This window comes from Salvelinus sp. IW2-2015, linkage group LG8, assembly GCF_002910315.2.
Source record: "Salvelinus sp. IW2-2015 linkage group LG8, ASM291031v2, whole genome shotgun sequence".
Taxonomy (NCBI): domain Eukaryota; kingdom Metazoa; phylum Chordata; class Actinopteri; order Salmoniformes; family Salmonidae; genus Salvelinus; species Salvelinus sp. IW2-2015.
Window position 1 is genome coordinate 13,846,037 of NC_036848.1, and position 20,644 is coordinate 13,866,680.

At 41.5% G+C, this 20,644-nt stretch overlaps 2 protein-coding genes across 2 annotated transcripts; both read left to right on the top strand.

Moving 5' to 3' along the window:
* The first annotated feature begins 1,974 nt into the window (after nt 1–1,974).
* LOC111967455 (solute carrier family 25 member 43) lies at nt 1,975–13,007 on the top strand. The gene is made up of 5 exons (XM_023992492.2): nt 1,975–2,395; nt 7,649–7,890; nt 8,269–8,441; nt 11,538–11,672; nt 12,118–13,007. Exons 1-5 carry the CDS (start codon nt 2,124–2,126, stop codon nt 12,319–12,321), a joined length of 1,026 nt encoding a protein of 341 aa, XP_023848260.1. The 5' UTR covers nt 1,975–2,123; the 3' UTR covers nt 12,322–13,007.
* Nucleotides 13,008–14,570: 1,563 nt separating this feature from the next.
* Nucleotides 14,571–17,304, top strand: LOC111967456 (ADP/ATP translocase 2). Its single transcript, XM_023992493.2, has 4 exons — nt 14,571–14,767; nt 15,948–16,431; nt 16,552–16,692; nt 16,830–17,304. Exons 1-4 carry the CDS (start codon nt 14,657–14,659, stop codon nt 16,985–16,987), a joined length of 894 nt encoding a protein of 297 aa, XP_023848261.1. The 5' UTR covers nt 14,571–14,656; the 3' UTR covers nt 16,988–17,304.
* The last annotated feature ends 3,340 nt before the right edge of the window (nt 17,305–20,644 follow it).

The window sequence follows — 20,644 nt, forward strand, 5'->3', positions numbered from 1 at the left end:
TTTTGAACAGGCTGTCATTTCCTCTGGAGGGCTCTGTTATTCCAGTAGCCTTTGTGAATGAGCCAAGTGGCCACAGACAGGAGGTGGCTCTTCACAGGCAGCTGAGGTTGTCAGCCCAGCAGGGGAGGGAGGTGCTCCAAGCAGGCAGACACAGGCAGAAAACAAACATGGGCCTTAACAGGAAAGGAACTACAAGATAGGAGAGAAGGAATTGATGAGAGGGGGATACATGTATGGCTAATTTATAGATGTTTCAAAATAAATATGACAACGTATGTCATTCACATTTTAATCACTTTTCACCCTTAATTCAAAGCATTCCTACCTAAACCCAAATAAAAATTCCTGAATGAGTAGGTGTGTCCAAACTTTTGACTGGTACTGTATATTTGTATATATGTATATATATATTATTATTATTTTAATAAAAAATGTTATTCTCCGGACTCCGACATTGCTCGTCCTAACATTTCTATATTTCTTAATTCCATCATTTTACTTTTAAGATTCGTGTGTATTGTTGTGTATTGTTAGATATTACTGCACTGTTGGAGCTAGGAACACAAGCATTTTCCCATTAACATCTGCTAAATATGTGTATGCGACAACAAAAAAATGGAAGAGAACCTTGTGTCCCCAGTAACATAAAGTTACTGGGCTTAGACTACCCCCTAGTGGTCTTTACAATAAGTGGAATGCTTGTAATAACAGATCATTAGTGGAAGCTGAACGACTTCATTAACTATTTGTATCCGGTGAACAATGGAGTTTGTGGCTAATTTAAATAAACACAAATCATCCTTGAATTATTATTAAGAAGATAGTTAAATCTATGAACCTCTTAGCTTGACATATCTTTTTGAGGCAATTGGGGTCATGACTCATGCATAGGAGGCTGTAACATAAGTGAATCATTTATAAATAGGCCTATGACCTACTACTAGGTGCTCGTGCATTTTTCATTATATAATATAGTAAGTCAAGGACAGTGCAGTATGAACATAAGCTAAAACTGCTTCTACAATAGAAATCCCTCATCACGCTGGTAGGCGATGTCATGGCAACGTTGGCGAGCGAAACTCATGCGTAGAAATACGTCATCGGGTCTAACGTTCGTCACGCGCCAAACTGCTCATGTGCACGCCGTCATCTCAAACGCTCTACTTCGATGTATAGTTGTTTTTGACGAAAATAAAAACTTGTCAGTTTTTCACTTTCACGAGGTTTGAGTAATAATACGTTCAACTACATAATACATTGGCTCCAATCTAGGTTGTGCCTTTACATTTCGATAAAATTAACACCATTTCACTTCTCAAATACCAAACCCTGGGTTGGTCTGTTTCGCAAGCGTTCCCAGTTTTTTCGCGATGTTGCGCTTCTGGGTTTAGAAACTCTGCGGTAAAGTACAGTACATTTTGGGCTCCCGAGTGGCGCAGCGGTCAAAGCACTGCATCACYGTGCTAGAGGCGTCACTACAGACCCTGGTTTGAATCCAGGCTGTATCACAACTGGTCGTGATTGTGAGTCCCATAGGGCGGCGGACAATTGGACCAGCGTCGTCCGGGTTCGGGTTTGGCTGAGTTAGGCCATCATTGTAAATACGAATTTGTTCTTAAACTGACTTGCCTAGTTAATTAAATGAATTTAAAAAAAAAACGTTAATACATTAAATAGCCACCAGAGGACACACCTTTTCCTGGAAGAGAACCTTGATGTCCCCACGCCTGCCCAGTGCATTCAGTATCGGCCATGTCTGGTTGCTAGACAGAATAAAGCTTTTGTCAAATGTGATGTAAAAAGTATGTTTGTTTTTTGCATTTTAGCTAATCCTACACCTTTAACTAATCGTAACTTAATTATCCTAACCTGCTGCGTAAACTCTCATTAACCTGATATGAAAAGTCAAATTTGACAAAAGCTTTATCCCTTCTAGACAAAACCCTCAGTACACCCTCCCCTCAGACCAACGTGACAGGAATCAGAATTGCGGATGACGGTGCCACTGGGTTTTGTTTTCAGTTGGCCTTCGATAAACAAGCGGTGCTGCTGGTCCTACAGACAATCTACCGATGAGGTAGTAGAATCGGCTAGGGAAGTCGGTTACATACAGAGCTACAGTAATGGCAACAATTAAACCAGATGACAGACTGACAAGTTCTCAGGGCTTTATGTGCGTTGGTTTTGCGGGAGTTTTCAGTAAAACTGTCACGTCGCCTCTGGAGTTGGTGAAAATCAAGAGTCAAGTAGGCACATTTCACTGTAAAAAAGGCTTTCTGCACAGCTTTCTTGTCGTCTACCAGAATGAAGGCCTACGAGGATTTTGGAAGGGAAACCTCGTCTCCTGTCTCCGCCTGTTTCCTTACAGCGCCGTCCATTTGGCAACATACAAACAGTGAGTGAATAAGCAATTTGTGTTTGAGTTATGATACGTTTATTTTAGACAACTATCTATAACGTTCGAGCAGGTGTTGGCAATTCCAGTCCTCAGGGGCCTGTGTCAGTTTTTCCCCAGCCAACACACCTGACTCAAACAATCAGTATCTTCAGTTTTAGAATTTGATTATTCAGCTGTGTTTGCTCGGGGTGGAGAAAATGTGTGACAAATTAGGCCCCGAGGACTAGAGTTGCCCACCCCTGCGTTAGAACTAGCTGTATCAGAGCTGAGACACACGCATTTGACCCTCTTATTGAAAAGTACAGCTTTTATTAGTCCAGTGTGTAGTCAGCGCTTTAACTTTCAACTGTGCTCCAAATCGTTTTGAAATCCGAGCGCCTGCAATTTAAAATCACGAGTGGAATTTAAAATCACGAGTGGAATCTCAATGTCCTGTCTTGCTTCACATTGAAGTATATGATTGGTCTAGTTATGTAAAGGATAAAGGGGATTGGATTCGCGTTTTAAAGAAACGCCCCTCAATGTAATGTTCGGTAGCGTTGTTTTATCTAAAATGTTGTCAGCAAAATTAGGTTGCTATTACTCCCGTCCCTATTGCAGAATGCAGCCTTTTGACAGCATGTTCTAAAGTCGATTTAATCCACTCTTACATTAGTCCCCTCGTTTGGTGATTGGCATTTAGGCTGTGACAACGAAAAAGCAGACAGACCTACAGTGTGTTTTAGCAGGGAAGTTTGGTAGGGTGACCTGATTTGTAACTATGAAAATAATTTTGTTAGATTGTAAACCTAAATGTGTACATTTGATTCTAGAGGGGGTACAATAAATAAAACAAATTGGGTAGAGTGTAGTGGCAGATTTATGTAATATTTTCTTAACTATATTTTATTAGCTATTTATTTTATTTAGTCTGATCAGTGGAACAATTCTCATTCTTAACAAAGGGATAAAAGGGATAAAATATGGGGTAATTACTGTGCTTGTCAGCAAGAACATGGCTCTTATTCCCCACACTAAATGTATTATTCCACTTTATTCCACTTCTTCCCTATTTTTGCCAGCATAACCACATATTTGAAATCTGATATCCCTACTTGTTTCTTTGAAAATTATGAGGATATCGCTTCAAAAATGTATTAATGGACAGTTTTGACTAAATCATACAAAAGGCATTGGATATTAAATGCTATAGGAATGAAATATAATTTGACATTTTAGTATTGTGCAAAGCAGAGATGTTAGGGGGACTCACAACTCAAACGCATCATATTTTGTCTATGTAGAGTAAAATGATGGCAAATATCTTCAACTACTATAGTAGGCATACACCACCTGAATATTGATATTCATTAGATTCTTCTTGAAGGTTGGGTGATCTTGAGAAATTGTTATAACAAGAACATTTTCAAACACCCAGCACTTGGGAAACATAGATCAGGGAAGGCCAACCCTCCTGGGGAGCCAGCAGGATTTTCTTCCAGAACTATTTTAAAAAGGGAGTTAACCCAAATTACAAAATGTTTGTGTCCTTACCTCGAAAACAGTCTATGGACAAGACGACTGCAATCTATAATTTGGTTACCATCAACCATTAATATTTCCTGTGCAGAGACTTGGTGTAGTGGTAACACTCCCCTGGCACGTGTCTCATACAGCTTTCCACCTGAGAACAGAGATCAATCCCTGCTTCCAACCTTCCCACGGTTTCTAGCATTTGCCAATCTCATTTCATTACTGTATGTATAAAGTGTCAAACCACAAAAAAATATTAGCATACTTTACATTTCATTCCTCAAATCTTGATGTAACAAAGCGGTCTACTTTGAGTGTTCATTTAATGTTCAAAGCATCATGATACACCTACTTTTCCACCCTGGTTATAGGCCTAAGCCATGTCAAAATACATAGAATTGCAGGAAATTAGCTTCAAAACAGGAAAAAAAATTTAAAAAAATAAAACTCCCCAGTCTAGGGATTGTGCCAGGGGGCAATGAAATTCACTTATCAAATCTCACTCCAAGCTTTCTTCAAAAGTTGGCTGCCCTGCAGTATACTGAACAAAAATATAAATGCAACATGTAAAGTGTTGGTTTCATGAGCAACATTTTCTATACTCACAAAAAGCTTATTTTTCTCATGTTGTGCACAAATTAGTTTACAACCCTGTTAGTGAGCATTTCTCTCTTGGCAAGATAATCCATCTGCCTGACAGGTGTGGCAAATCAAGAAGCTGATTAAACAGCATGATCATAAAAGGCCACTCTAAAATGTGCAGTTTTGTCACACAACACAATGCCACATGTGTCAAGGTTTGTGCAATTGGCATGCCGAATGCAGGAATGTCCCCTAGAGCTCTTACCAGAGAATTGAATGTTCATTTCTCTACCATAAGCTGCCTCCAATGTCATTTTAAAGAATTTATCAGCTGGAAATGTCCCAGTTCTTCCATGGCCTGCATACTCACCAGACATGTCACCCATTGAGCATGTTTGGGATGCTCTGGCTCGATGTGTACGAAAGCATATTCCAGTTCCCCTCCAATATCCAGCAATTTCACACAACCATTGTGGGACAGCCTTCCACAGGCCAGAATCAACAGCCTGATCATCTCTATTCAAAAGAGATGTGTCGAATTGCATGAGACAAYTGGTGGTCACACCAGATACTGACTGGTTATCTGATCCACGCCCCTACCTTTAATAAAAAATAAAATAATATATTTTTATTTTTATTTATTTTTTAATAAATATTATCTGTGACCATGTGAAATCCTTATATGAACTGTAACTGAAATCAGTGTAATTACCATGCTAGCTAGCTAACATTAATCAACCAGGCTGATAAGGGCTTGTTTGGGACAAAGAAAGAACGAGCGCGTCTTTTTACTGGGTTTACATGCAGTACCAGTCAAAAGTTTGGACACACCTACTCATTTCATTTTTTTTAATTTTTTTTACTATATTCTACATTGTAGAATAACACAGAAGACCACTAAACTATGAAATAACACATGGAATCATGTAGTAACTAAAGTGTTAAACAAATCAAAATATATTTGAGATTCTTCAAAGTAGCCACACTCTGCCTTAATGACAGCTTTGCACACTCTTGGCATTCTCTCAACTAGCTTCATGAGGTAGTCACAGACATCTCAACATCAACTGTTCAGAGGAGACTGTGTGAATCAGGACTTCATGGTCTGATTCACCACTACTAAGGGACACATAAGAAGAGACTTGCTTGGGCCAAGAAACATGAGCAATGGACATTAGACTGGTGGAAATCTGTCCTTTGGTCTGATGAGTACAAATTTGAGATTTGATTCCAACCGCCATGTTTTTGAGACGCATAGTAGGTGAACGGATGATCTCTGCATGTGTGGTTCCCACCGTGAAGCATGGAGGAGGTGTGATGGTGTTACCAGCAAAGCACCGCCACACCGTCAGTGATTTATTTAGAATTCAAGGCACACTTAACCAGCATGGCTACCACAGCATTCTGCAGCGATACGCCATCCCATCTGGTAAGTGCTTAGTGGGACTATCATTTGTTTTCCAACAGGACAATGACCCTAAACACACCTCCAGGCTGTGTAAGGGCTATTTGACCAAGAAGGAGAGTGATGGAATGATGCGTCAGATGTCCTGGACTCCACAGTCCCTCGACCTCAACCCAATTGAGATGGTTTGGGTTGAGTTGGACCATAGAGTGAAGGAAAAGCAGCCAACAAGTACTCAGCATATGTGGGAACTKCTTCAAAACTGTTGGAAAAGCATTCCAGGTGAAGCTGGTTGAGAGTGCCAAGAGTGTGCAAAGCTGTCAAGGCAAAGGGTGGCTATTTTGAAGAATATTAAATATATTTTGATATGTTTAACACTTTTTTGGGTTAGTACATGATTCCATATGTGTTATTTCATAGTTTTGATGTCTTCATTATTCTACAATGTAGAAAATAGTAAAAATAAAAACCCTTGAATGAGTAGGTGTGTCAACTTTAGGCTGGTACTGTATTTGCAAAGACCGATAGATTATATGATTATTTAGCTAGACGTAGTTTGAAATGAACACATCTGCGGAACCGGTATTATTGTTGATCCACCGTGGAGCATTATAATTATTAAATCCAACTCACTTCAGGTGTTTTTAGATTCCTTCTATTCTTGACCAATCAGATGGTTCTGAAAACTCAGCCAACTATGGTGTCACTTCAGAGAAAAACACGCTGGTTTTAGTTGTGTAATCCCACTTGACCATTTCACTTGACATACCCAAATCTAACTGCCTGTAGCTCAGGACCTAAAGCAAGGCTATGCATATTCTTGATTCCACTTGAAAGGAAACACTTTGAAGTTTGTGGAAATGTGAAATTAATGTAGGAGAATATAACACATTAGAACTGGTAAAAGATAATACAAAGTAAAACCAAGAGATGCAAGGGAAGCCATAATGTATTATTCCAGCCCAGGCCGCAACTTAGATTTTGGACACTAAATGGCAGCAGTGTGTGCAAGGTTTTAGACTGATCCAATGAACCATTGCATGTCTGTTCAAAATTTTGTATCAAAACTGCCCAAATGTGCCTAATTTGGTTTATTAATAACTTCAAGTTCCTAACTGTGTACTCTCCTCAAACAATAGCATGGTATTCGTTCACTGTAATAGCTACTGTAAATTGGACAGTGCAGTTAGATTATCAAAAATTTAAGCTTTCTGCCCATATCAGATATGTCTATGTCCCGGGAAATTTTCTTGTTACTTACAACCTCATGCTAATCGCTTTAGCTTACGTTAGCTCAACCGTCCCGATCCTGTAGAGGTTCAGTAAATCAGGTGTTAACAAAAGGTACATATGACTTGGCACAAGGGGGGAGCTCAGAAATAGTTTTTACCTTTTTAAGTGTGTATATTACTGTATTTATACTTGGAATATCGCTTTTCAATAGCAAATGTTCACAAATCGCTGGAGAATGTCTTTAATATTCTGTGTTATGGTGGATTCTCAATGGAGAACGTGATATTTGCATAGTATGTTTACTCTCTATTAAAGCTGTTCTTGAAATAGATGCTCTGTTATGTAACACAGTTACTTATTTCTATAATTTCTGGAAGTATCGTATTGAAAAACATGAAGCCATAATCACACATATACTCACTGGCTATACCTGCCTCACATGCATTGATGAAAGTAAATACATTTTCAAGATAAATTATTTAGAACAAGCGTTGACCTCTGTTTTTTTGGCTTTCCAGTATCGTCCACCTCCACATGGATGAATTGGGCTACATCTCTCAGTGGAGGGCCATTTTGGCTGGTGGGCTAGCTGGTGTAAGTGCTGCACTGGCCACGTACCCTTTGGAGGTGGCAGAGACTCGCCTCATAGCTCAGAACTGCAGAGAGCCCACATACAGGGGGGTGGTCCACACGCTCTCCAAGATATACCAGACCGAAGGCCTTCGAACACTCTACAGTGGCTTCTCTCTCACAGTCCTAGGTACACACGTCTGTATACTACAGAAATGTGGAGAAAGATGTTCCTAAGAAAAGCCACACAATGATTCAGTGTAACTCAATGTTTCCCAAAATCGGTCCTGGGGACCTTAAGGAGTGTACGTTTTAGTTTTTTGTCCTAGTACTACAGAACTGATTCAAATAATCAACTCATCAAGCTTTTTACTTTGGGAAACGCTGGTATAACTATATAAAGTGTCCATAGTCTGCTTACTTGTGAAACACCCTTTGCCCCTCTTACAACCTCTTGTTTTTAAATTTGGAACAACCAAACAAAGAATATTTATTTCAAGAGTTTATTTAGGTTGTTCTATGGGGCAGTGTTGGCATGGCTAGTAACTGTGGATCTATTCTTCCACAGGTGCGTTTCCCTTCTCCATTGGTTGCTATGCAGTCTACGTCAACTTGGATAAGCTGTGGCGGGAGCCCCAATTCCGTTTCACTCCACTACAGAACTTCATAAATGGCTGCTTAGCGGCAGGAATAGCTCAAACCTTCTCCTACCCCTTTGAAACTGTGAAAAGGAAAATGCAGGTAAGGGCCATTTTATGAGATGTAACCAGATTGGTAATACCACATCTGTCCATAAGGTGGCGGATTTGTACACATTTGTACTGGTACCTATGACCGGTACACACTGGTAGTAAAACACTTGTCCTTTATACAATAGCCCTTGAGTGCATCTGTTTTTTTCTACTTTATAAACAAAATGCAACATAGAAGCTAAGAAATGATCCCACAAATATAATTACACTTTCAAAGTTTCTAAAATAAGATTAGGAAGACAGTTTCTTAGTACACTTTATTAACAAACAATAACTTACAATAGTTATTAAAATGTAAGTTACCATAGTTTGAGCCCAAGTATAAGTTAATGTCTCTCCTCACGTGGCCTTTTCTCTATGTATAAGAGGGTTCAGTAGGACTTTTATGAAGGACAGAATACTACATCCGTTTTCATCAACGTGTTAGGGACCTCAAGGTGCTACGGCAGCTGAGAATGTGAACACTGTTCAGGGTCTGCCTGCAATATAGATACGTTTTCTAAATATAGCTGGCAGCTATCACACAGTGGACAAGCACACTCCTAATTGAGAAGCCAATAAAACAAACTGAACCTCTCTTTAATCCCCTCTGCCTAGTTTCAGTTATACAGAACCAACACAACTACACTGCTCAAAAAAATAAAGGGAACACTTAAACAACACAATGTAACTCCAAGTCAATCACACTTCTATGAAATCAAACTGTCCACTTAGGAAGCAACACTGATTGACAATAATTTTCACATGCTGTTGTGCAAATGGAATAGACAAAAGGTGGAAATTATAGGCAATTAGCAAGACACCCCCAAAAAAGGAGTGATTCTGCAGGTGGTGAGACAGACCATTCTCTCAGTTCCCTATGCTTCCTGGCTGATGTTTTGGTCATTTTGATGCTGGCGTGCTTTCACTCTAGTGGTAGCATGAGACGAGGTCTACACCCACACAAGTGGCTCAGGTAGTGCAGCTCATCCAGGATGGCACATCAATGCGAGCTGTGGAGAAGGTTTGCTGTGTCTGTCAGCGTAAGTGTCCAGAGTCATGGAGGCGCTACCAGGAACAGGCCAGTACATCAGGGACGTGGGGAGGCGTCGGTAGGGCAACAACCCCGCAGCAGGACCGCTACCTCCGCCGTTTGGTGGCTCAGGAGGTGCACTGCCAGAGCCCTGCAAAATGACCTCCGCAGGCCACAAATGTGCATGTGTCTGCTCAAACGGTCAGAAACAGACTCCGATGAGGGTGGTATGAGGGCCCGACGTCCACAGGTGGGGGTTGTGCTTACAGCCCAGCACCGTGCAGGACGTTTGGCATTTTGCAGAGAACACCAAGATTGGCAAATTCGCCACTGGCGCCCTGTGCTCTTCACAGATGAAATGCAGTTCACACTGGGCAGCAATGAGCACATGTGATAGACGTGGACAGAGTCTGGAGACGCCGTGGAGAACGTTCTGCTGCCTCAACGTCCTCCAGCATGACCGGTTTGGCGGTGGGTCGTCATGGTGTGGGGTGGACATTTCTTTGTGGGGCGCACAGCCCTCCATGTGCTCGCCAGAGGTAGCCTGACTGCCATTAGGTACCGAGATGAATCCTCAGACCCTTGTGAGACATATGCTGACACATGCACATTTGTGGCCTGCTGGAGGTCATTTTGCAGGGCTCTGGCAGTGCACCTCCTGGCACAAAGGCGGAGGTAGCGTCCGCTGCTGCTGGGTTGTTGCCCTCCTACGGCAATCCTCCACGTCTCCTGATGTACTGGCCTGTCCTCTGGTAGCGCCTCCATGCTGGACACTACGCTGACAGACACAGCAAACCTTTTTTGCCACAGCTCGCATTGATGTGCCATCCTGGATAACTGCACTACGCTGAGCCACTTGTGTGGGTTGTAGACTCCGTCTCATGCTACCACTAGAGTGAGAGCACCGCCAGCATTCAAAAGTGACCAAAACATCAGCAAGGAAGCATAGGAACTGAGAAGTGGTCTGTGGTCACCACCTGCAGAATCACTCCTTTTTTGGGGGTGTCTTGCTAATTGCCTATAATTTCCACCTTTTGTCTATTCCATTTGCACAACAGCATGTGAAATTTATTGTCAATCAGTGTTGCTTCCTAATTGGACAGTTTGATTTCACAGAAGTGTGATTGACTTGGAGTTACATTGTGTTGTTTAAGTGTTCCCTTTATTTTTTTGAGCAGTGTACATGCATTCAAATGAATCTAAGGCTGCAGCCACAAATAATTTCTAGTCACATGTTGCATAGAGGTCTATCTGATGATTAGGACAAAACAAGAAGTGTTAAGTAGATACAGATGACACAACCCATAAGCGAGAATGTTTTTAAAGGAGCTTGCTTGAGGCATGGATGCAGTTATTGTTTCACTCAGCAGCCAGTATAGCATTTCCTTAACAAACTCCGACTTTGAAATCTGTAAAGGCCCTGGGACTGTGTTGTCTTTGGGGAAGGTTCTTCCCTTGGATTGAAGTGCTTTCTAAAATGAGAATGCATCCAGTGCTGAGACAGTGGTTTAATGCTTGATAAAGCGAGAGAACATACGGACATCCGGTGAGAATACTGCCTGAGACCACACCCACATTTGCTCAGTTCATTTGCTTATATCAAAATATTGAGTCATGCGACATCCAAGTTACAAATGTCCCTTAGCACAGATCCCTGGTCAGTTTGCGCAATTATCAAACATTTGAGGAATTTCCATTGATGGAATAATTCCATTCATTCCATAGTCTCTTACTACTTGGATCACACACACACTTTTATGAAGGTCAGTGCTATCCAGGATCCTTGGGACATCTCTACCATAAACCTTACCATTTTCAATGTCAACTTCAATTGAAGTTGACATTTAAAATGGTTAAGGTAAAGGGGTAGGGATGTCCCAAAGAATTTGGATAGCACTGACCCTTTAATGAGTTAGTCCTAAATATCTGTCATTTATTGATCCTAAATGTATTTATATTGGTGCTCTCCGGGGTCACTTTCCTAGTAACTGGTCTAACTGTAAAACGCTCACATTACATAATGAAGTGTCATAACTCCTCTAATCAGGAATTTTTGTCCTCGTTTATCGCCAGGCCCAGAATCCTCGGCTCCCGCATTACGGTGGGGCCGATGTCCACTTCACTGGAATGCTGGACTGCTTCAGGCAGGTGATCAGAAACAAGGGCATCCTGACACTGTGGAGTGGCATCACAGCCAACATGGTCAAGGTWTGACAACCTAAGTCATGTTCCCGTTATTTATTTTTCCATTAGCCTATTATCGTACTGATTTATTGTGCTCTAACCCCCACCCCTCTACTAGTCCTCCTCTGTCCTGTCTGCTGTAGAGCTGGTAATATACAGCCAACACACCTATATTAAACCGAGGGAGAGATGCTTTGTGGGTAATTCACAAAAGGGATATTACAAGTTGGCTGCCGTGGGTCCGCTCATTTTTCATCTCCAAATGGCTTTTCACGATGGCAGTGAAGTTGTTTGGTTTACTGGTGTAAAATCTCCTCTCATGAACAGTCTAACAATTCAATTGTGGACAAGATAATTATAACCAGGCCCTACTACCAGGGCAGTTTCTAACCTACCTCTTCACATTTTATACAGAGGCACTTCAAAAGCTATTGAGCCCACTGACATCTTCTCTGTTTTTCCTCCTTAGATTGTCCCTTACTTTGGCCTTCTCTTCAGCTGCTTTGAGATGTGCAAGCAGGTCTGTCTGTACCGCAACGGGTACATTGTGTCTCCATTGAGCTATAAGTTGGCACCAGGGGTGGACCAGAGCATGGGCCCCACTGAGGTAGAAGAGGTGAAACGGTACCTGAAGAATAAGAGTTTTCAGTCACAGCAAGGAAGTCGCTGGTAAAACTGGTGGAACAAAAACGTCTGGATTTCTGAAGGGGATGATGATCATTAGTATAGGAAAGTGTCTGAATGATGATGGAAAGGAGTCAGGAATATTTGTTGGAATGCTTCAATGCTTTGAAGATGACAATTTGGTTGATGTCAGGTCTTTTACAGCTTTGTGTTTGTGTATTAGCAACCATTTCAGAATCAGAGGTAGATCCATTGATATTTGAAAGTTGCAATGCAATCATAGGAATTGCACTTCTATACTTAATACATGGGAAAAACTTAAACTGTTTGTTCGTCAATTCCTCATTCCGACTTAAAGTTTTTTTAAATTATAGTTTTTTGACAGTTCTGTGTTTACTACAGTTTATTCATGCTTATGGGCTGCAGGTAGCCTAGAGGCTAAGAGCTTTGGGACAGTAAGCGAAAGGTTGCTGTTTTGAATCCCTGAGGTGCCGATGTGCCATTGAGCAAGGCACTTAACCCTAATTGCTCCTGTAAGTCGCTCTTGATAACAGCGTCTGCTAAATTACCATTTTTAAATGTTACGGCAATGACCTGGTTCTAACAATGGTCTTGACCTTACGTAATGGCCATGAAGAGGAACACAAAGCACAAACCTGTTTATAAAATGGAATTATCTTACAATGCAAATGAATGCTTTTTTTCATTATATTTGTAATGTAGTAATGACTATTTTAACGGACTTGGGTATGTCATTTATGTGCCTTAAGGTTTCCTTTATTGATTATAGGGCTTATTTTGACGACTGTTTTAATTATGATTGGTAGTTATGTAATTATTCACACAAGTATCTGAGTCGAAGCCATTAATCAGTTGCTAATTTTCATAGCACATACTGTATCAGTGTGTGTTGTGAACCTAGCAATAAGATTGTAACTGAAGCACTTCAGTGTCACTGAGAATTAAAGGGGAACGGAAACACTAGGCTTTAGAATGCCAGTTCACTGTAACTAACTCCTAAAGTGTTTCCATTCCCCTTTTAAGATTACGTGTATACGGTATGTAATACATTTGATGGATGTAACTATGCAAATGTATAATGAATTGTTTTAGATTGAGATGATTCAGAATCAATGAAGTAAATTTCACTTGAACAGTCATTGTAATGCACAAATAAATTCCTTTGCTAAGCAAGGTGGTGTGGCTCTCCTGAACATGGATTGACAATGTATGGATGACAACACAAATTCCATTTGTACTTATACAAAGGAAATGAATGGAGCAATCTCTCCCTCAGTATCATATTTGGCAGAACACTACATTCAGAAGAATGTATCTGATGGAAATGTTGAATACAGATTACAGAATGGGTGTACACATGTGGTTCTCTCCTTCATGATTTCTATCTCAAAGGCTCTAAGAGGTGCACCCTACAGAGAATACCCTAGTCGGGTGACTAACCTCATCAGCTACTGTTCCCCCAGTGTGAGCTGACCCCACCACCTTATTACAGTAGGCCTGTAGACGGGCAGGATTTCATTTTCCCAAAAGATGTAATGGATATTTGAGGAGCAAATGCATTTTTTTTTTGTCCCAAGAAAGTTTGATCACAGGACTGACTATCATTGTCACTTTGTAGGACTGTAAGATAAGTTGTCAATGTCATAATATAACATATCAGATCTGCTTGACCATGGCATTTTATATAAAAGGAATTTTGAGAAACTGCAGAGTCAAGGACATTTTAACCTGGTAGTGAATGGGATGACCTTTTCCCCCTGTATCTAAGTGTCCTCTGGCTTTCACAGCTGATGATTAACACATAGTAGACAGGAGTTTCAGCTGCTCCAAGCTGCCATGCTTTTCACATGACCTTGGGTCCAGAACTCAAACTAAAGTTGGTAAGGCATAAGCAAGGTTTGATGAGTGTTATTCACTCTCCATCAACCATGTAGGCGTACTGCACCTACAACCTATTGAATGACATGAAAGCAAAAAGTACTATTTTAAACTTTGGATATAACTTTTATCATGTGTATTATTATAGGCCAACCTTTCATGTATGATATTCATTAAATGCTTATTTTGAAATAGTTTTGAGCAGAGGCCAACAACGCAGTTTAATTCAAATTCACGAAGACGGGATAAATCTCTCATCTTTCAGGCGAGGGGACAATCATTAAAATAGGTTTCCGCCTACTAAATCCACTAGCGCACCAATGGCATGCCGCCTTCCAGCTCCCGTTTTGTCTCGCGAACACAGTGGTATTAAATCCTCTCTCAACTAAATGGATCGGCCATTTCGACTGAGCCGGTATACCCCAGCAGTCCTTTCGTTGAACGGGAAGGTTTCCTTGTAACAACGTCCTCGATAACAACCGAAAATGAATGAGACCGTCATCTCGTTCGGCAAGGACTTCTTGGCTGGTGGTATTTCCGCTGCCATCTCCAAAACAGCTGTAGCCCCTATTGAAAGAATCAAGCTGCTTCTTCAGGTAAGTTTGACTGGCTTTTCAGAAATGTAATGTACTGATGTTAGCCCTTGACTCTGTAGTTTCTGTCAAGATCACTATCTCCTTTGAAATAAAATGCAATGCTCTTTTAAATCAAATGGCATGGTCAAACAGATMTATCAATTGTCAGTTATAATAATATATCTAACGTTAATGTTATTAGTGACATGGACAGTAAGTTAACTAGTTAGCGAGCTCCTAACGTTAACTTGGCTAATGACATTGGTGCGTTGCGAAGATGCGAGTGACCCTTCCATTTTGGTCCCTCTTCGCGTGCGGTGAGATCACTTGAGACTGTCAGTTCAGTAGTAGACCGGTGTCTTGGTATTTGGCTTAACTAGCTTGAAGCTTGCTTGTTGCCAAGGACTATTTCGCAACCACGCAAGTTAAGTTGACTTGTAAAAGACACCGTGTTCGTCTTATGATCATTGTCATCCCTACTACTCACATTTGTGTCCTTGCCCATTGCCATCAAATATGGCGCAGCTGGTAGTTACTAGGCCCTAGAAATTGCCAAGGTCGCAACAAACGGAGGCTTCATCCTGTGTGAACTGAGGCCTAGCGAGCACCAAACTCGTGCGGAGGCGGGTTCTTCTGCATTGTGAATGTTGAAAGGCGAGATGTGATTGGTGCTGACTAGTTTCTTGATTTTAGCTACTACTATCCATGTACCGGTATCCACAATGTTGCCCTAGGGAATTTGATTGGCGCTTGCCCTAAGGGTGGCAGGTAGCCAAGCTGTCAGTGTTGAACCAGTAATCGGAAAGTCGCTTCTTCTAAAACCCGAGCCCACAAGGTGAAAGATCTGGTGTGCCCTTGAGCAATGCACTTAAACCTCATTTGCTCCAGGGGTGACCCTGTGAACACATTTAGCTGCGGCTCTGGTGTATGTGACAAAACATTTTGTTTGCCCATGTTTCATTACCATGAGAAGCATCATCAGGGGTGTTGGCTACTTGTCTTTGTTTATTTAGTTGGTAGTTGTCAACTTTGCTAAGAACATTGTGCAATGATTGAAGGGCACACAACATGTTGAACTCCCCATATAGCTAAGTCTTTTTGACATATTTGTCATTAAACAGTTTCCTTTTCTCTTCAAATATTTGATATTTTGTAAATGTATAAGCAGGAGTGGGATTTTGATTTGTCTATTTGATTACAGGTGCAACATGCTAGCAAACAGATAACCGTTGACATGCAGTACAAGGGCATCATGGATTGCGTCGTCCGTATCCCCAAGGAGCAGGGCTTCCTGTCATTCTGGAGAGGCAACTTGGCCAACGTCATCAGATACTTCCCCACCCAGGCCCTCAACTTTGCATTCAAGGACAAATACAAGCAAATCTTCCTGGATGGCGTGGACAAGAAACAGTTCTGGAGYTACTTCGCTGGTAACCTGGCCTCTGGCGGTGCTGCTGGAGCCACCTCCCTGTGTTTTGTGTACCCCCTCGACTTCGCCAGAACCCGACTGGCTGCTGATGTCGGTAAGGCCGGTGCTGGGCGTGAGTTCAATGGCCTGGGTGACTGCTTGAAGAAGATCTACAAGGCTGATGGTCTGAAGGGCCTGTACCAGGGCTTCTCCGTGTCTGTCCAGGGCATCATCATCTACAGAGCTTCTTACTTCGGCGTCTATGACACAGCCAAGGGTGAGTCCATGGGCTGCTCTGAGCACAGGCCTCAATCATCATATTTGAGTAGAGGATCTGCAATTGTCTGTTTCAAAGAATGTTAGAGCCTACTTTAATCCTCTTGTMTTTTCTCTGTAGGCATGCTGCCAGATCCAAAGAACGCAAGCATCCTTGTCAGCTGGGCCATCGCGCAGTCTGTGACTGCAGTCGCCGGTCTTACATCCTACCCCTTTGATACCGTCCGTCGTCGCATGATGATGCAGTCTGGGCGCAAAGGAGGTAATTGTAAACTTTTGAGCACTTGTCAGTTTTGTTATGTTGTGTATTCAGTCACGCTATCCACAACATTGGGCTACATCTTGTGCGTACCATTCAGCCAAGGCAGAGGTAAGACCTATTTTCCATGTGTTTTGCAGGTGACATCATGTACACTGGCACCATTGACTGCTGGAAGAAGATCGCGAGGGATGAGGGTGGCAAGGCCTTCTTCAAAGGAGCCTGGTCCAACGTTCTCCGAGGCATGGGTGGTGCCTTCGTGCTAGTTTTGTACGATGAGTTGAAGAAGGTCCTCTAAACTGTTTTCATGTCCACCATAAATGTTGTGAGATGTTTAAACTGTAACATATCTTGTACAGTTGGAAGGACGGTCAAATTCCACCTTGTTTATAGGGACCAACTAGTATGTCGGTGCTAGTTGTACTGGGAAAATTGGTTCTGCACTTTTTAATTGGCCCAATGTTTGTTTTGTTTGCCCCCTCACCAGAATGTCATTCCCATAAAACAAAGGTAACTATGCCAGATCTTTAGATATCAACCTGTTTCATCCAGATGGTCTGTTTTTTTTTTGTCAATACTGTAACAATAAAGGCAACCTACTGAATGAACCTACAATTAGCTTTTTACTTTGTGTCTGGAAGTAGCAACCCTGAATGGTGTGTAGTGATTCTCCTGGCTTCCCTTCAATGTGGTTTCTCTTGAGAGCCAGCTTGTCTTATTCCTGGAGGTGTAACCTTAATCTCTGGGTTGTCCTCGCCGGTTGTTGTTGGACTCCTGCCAAAGTCAGCTGACAAACTTGGACTGGCTTGGTGTAATCTATACAAACCGGTGATAAGATTCCAAACACTGGCGACATGAAAGAAAATGTAGCAGAGGGAGTTATGACAAGTCAGTGGCTTAAGTTTTTACCTAATCAAAATGTGTCTTTGAACYCAATTGACTCATTTGTAAACTAGGTGGCATCCGTTGCTGAGGAATCCAGGATTACCTGGTGAAGTGGATTACTTCAGGCTTCTTAACATACTTTATCTCCCATCAAGCCTCTTCTGACTCGGAACTGGTGAGATGCTGGACCATAACGTGTGGCCAATTGTGTAGATTAACCAAAATAACAACCCTGCTCAAAGTTGTCCATTTTATTGTTGAACCTGTGAGTTTTGGTGCCAATCCACATTGCAGAGAAACWGTGTTAATTCACTGGATCATACTGCAAACTCCCTTTTCCCTTCAGACAAGATGGCAGGGTAACTTGTAATGGTGGCAAACCTGAATGGAATAAAGCACTACTAAGAAATAAAATCAGTGGGTGCTGACATGTTTGAAGTCTTGAGACGTGGCTGAGATTCTTCCAGATATGTGATAGGAGCAGGTGTAAAGACCAATTGGTGCCTATCCAAACMTGTGTCATCAAGAAGAGTACAGATGCTCCTTTTCATATCAACTACACTGCTGGCTGCAATATATTAGGTCATAATCCCTGTCCTTGGGATACCTTCACTAGCGTAGAGGAGACAGTCAACTACTGAAGTAGGCCTGTCACGAACTCTATAGGTGTATTGTGTCTAGGATGCTCTTCAATGGCAGACACCCTTAATTTAGCTCACGATGCCTCAGATTACATGTGATTTACCCAGCAGGGTATGAAGTATCTGTAATCTTCCTAACTCCTGCGTGGGACTTTTAGGAAGTAATCCTTTGCATCAGGGTCTTTGCTATTTGGGATCCTTGGGACATCCCTAGCCAGTTGACGTTTAAAATGGTTAGGTTAGGGCACGTGTCAAACTCATTCCATGGAGGGCCAAGTGTCTGCGGGTTTTCACTCCTCCCTTGTAATTAATGAAGTAAGGAAATCCCCTCACCTGGTTGCCGGTCTTAATTGAAAGGGAAAAAATWAAACTGGCAGACTCTAGGCCCGCTATGGAATGAGTTTGACAKCMCTGGGTTAGAATAGGGACACCCCAAGGATTACAGATCGCACTAACCATTGCGTCAATGTCACGGCAGAAATGGTCTGGACTGGTGATCTACCTACAACTTTGGCTGGTAACTTTGTAATGTTTCAGCATGTCCTTTCCACCTCTGCGTCATTACAACTGAATTAGGAGGCATTAGTGAGTCACTTAGTAGTAGGGCTCAGTGGCATTCAGGCAGATTTATGCTGTYTCCACGTGAGTCATTAAGCTGACATCCATTTGAGGTCATAGGAGAGAGCTCAGACTAGCACCATTTCAGTGCCACACCTTTGGACTGATTTGTAAAAAAAATAATTGTCTATATATCCCAACTTGAAAGATGTCATTAAAATAAAAAGGGACAACGGCCAATATTACAATTACTCACAATATTAGTCTGTTTTCAGGTTTGGGGTGTGATTATTATTTACTGATCACATTTTTCAAAAGGTGAAACTGGTTTGATCTGCCCTTAACTGGTGTAAAACCAATGTCAAAGAACATATCGTGCAGATGGATTACATGGTTTTAGCAGATTACTCATCACCACTGGGGGCATGCGCCGGAATCCATTCCRGACTGCGCTGCTGTTGCATAATCCTGTCCTTGCCTGGTGAATGACGTAATAGGCTACACACCCTAAATCCAGCCGCGTCTCTGTTTAGTCAGTGATATGAAAGTAATGTGATTATTGGACGGCAACATTGAGTTCAAATCAGGGCCGMTTTTCCCGATAGTGAAGAAATGTAGGTTTACCAGTGGTTTAATGATGCATCTTTCCCAAAACACCACGCAGAGAGAACGGTCGCTAACTGCATAGTTGGAACATGTGTCGATACTGAKAGGATCAAAAGAAAGGGGACGCTGCTCTCGGATCAGCTTTCTRCATTCAACATTTGCCTTAACGTTAGAATTATTTCACAATACTGACGACGGATCAGCTCCTAGAGAGATATTACCGCCTACGGTTGCACATTTTAAAGTGGATTATTATAACGTTTACCAATTGATGTGCCAAATCCAATGAAAATATAATGCGTACCCAATGATGTGCCAAATTGGTGATTTAGTTCATTTTCATTGGTTAGTAAGCATTATAATGAACCGCTTCAATATTTGCAAGCTAYGTGGTAATATCTCTCTAGGAGCTGATCCGTCGTCAGTTGCTCATTTAGGCTACACTTATTTCATATTATAATTATATTCCATATTTMAAATGGTATTTGGGATCTGTATTTATTTTTATACACTTGTTTAACCATCACCAGTGTGATTTGTGGTTCACCTGCCAGTCGTAYAAATGCATAGAGTGCCATCCTGAGGTGAATGTATGTTACTAGCATTTTATCTATCCTTTGCACACTGTTGGCATAGCACCAAAGCGTGGGTCACCAACAACATAAACGTAAATGATGGACCAAATGCGTTCCTTGACATGTCTACACTTGATTTCTATGACAAATCTATAGTGGTCAATAAATTGCATTCCATGAGAGAAACATTTTTTTATCCAAACATGATTTACATCATTTGATTACAAAGTCTCATATGGCAAAGAAACTTAAACAATGGTCCTTRGTTTTTTGTATAAAATAAAGTAAAAGTTGTGCTAGTGGGGTATCTTATTGAGAAAGGCATAGTTGAAGTTTGACAGATTCCCTGYATTTGAACTTGTGTCCACAACAATACATTGATTGCAGCCACAAAGCATACCAATTTTTTTTTTTTAACATGGCTATTTTGGTTGGCTTGGGGAATCAGTGWCCTCCTTCAGGTGTCCAGAAACTGCCCTTGTACAACAATGTTCTTGTAGCCATGACAAGTKATTTTTTTCATGGGTCAGCCTGTCTATAGAAGAGGAGGCTGGTGGAAGGCGCTATAGGAGGACYGACTCATTCTAATGGCTTGAATGGAATCAATGGAATAGTATCAAACAGATCAAACATATGGAAACCACATGTTTGACCTCGTTCCATTTATTCCATTCCAGCCATTACAATGAG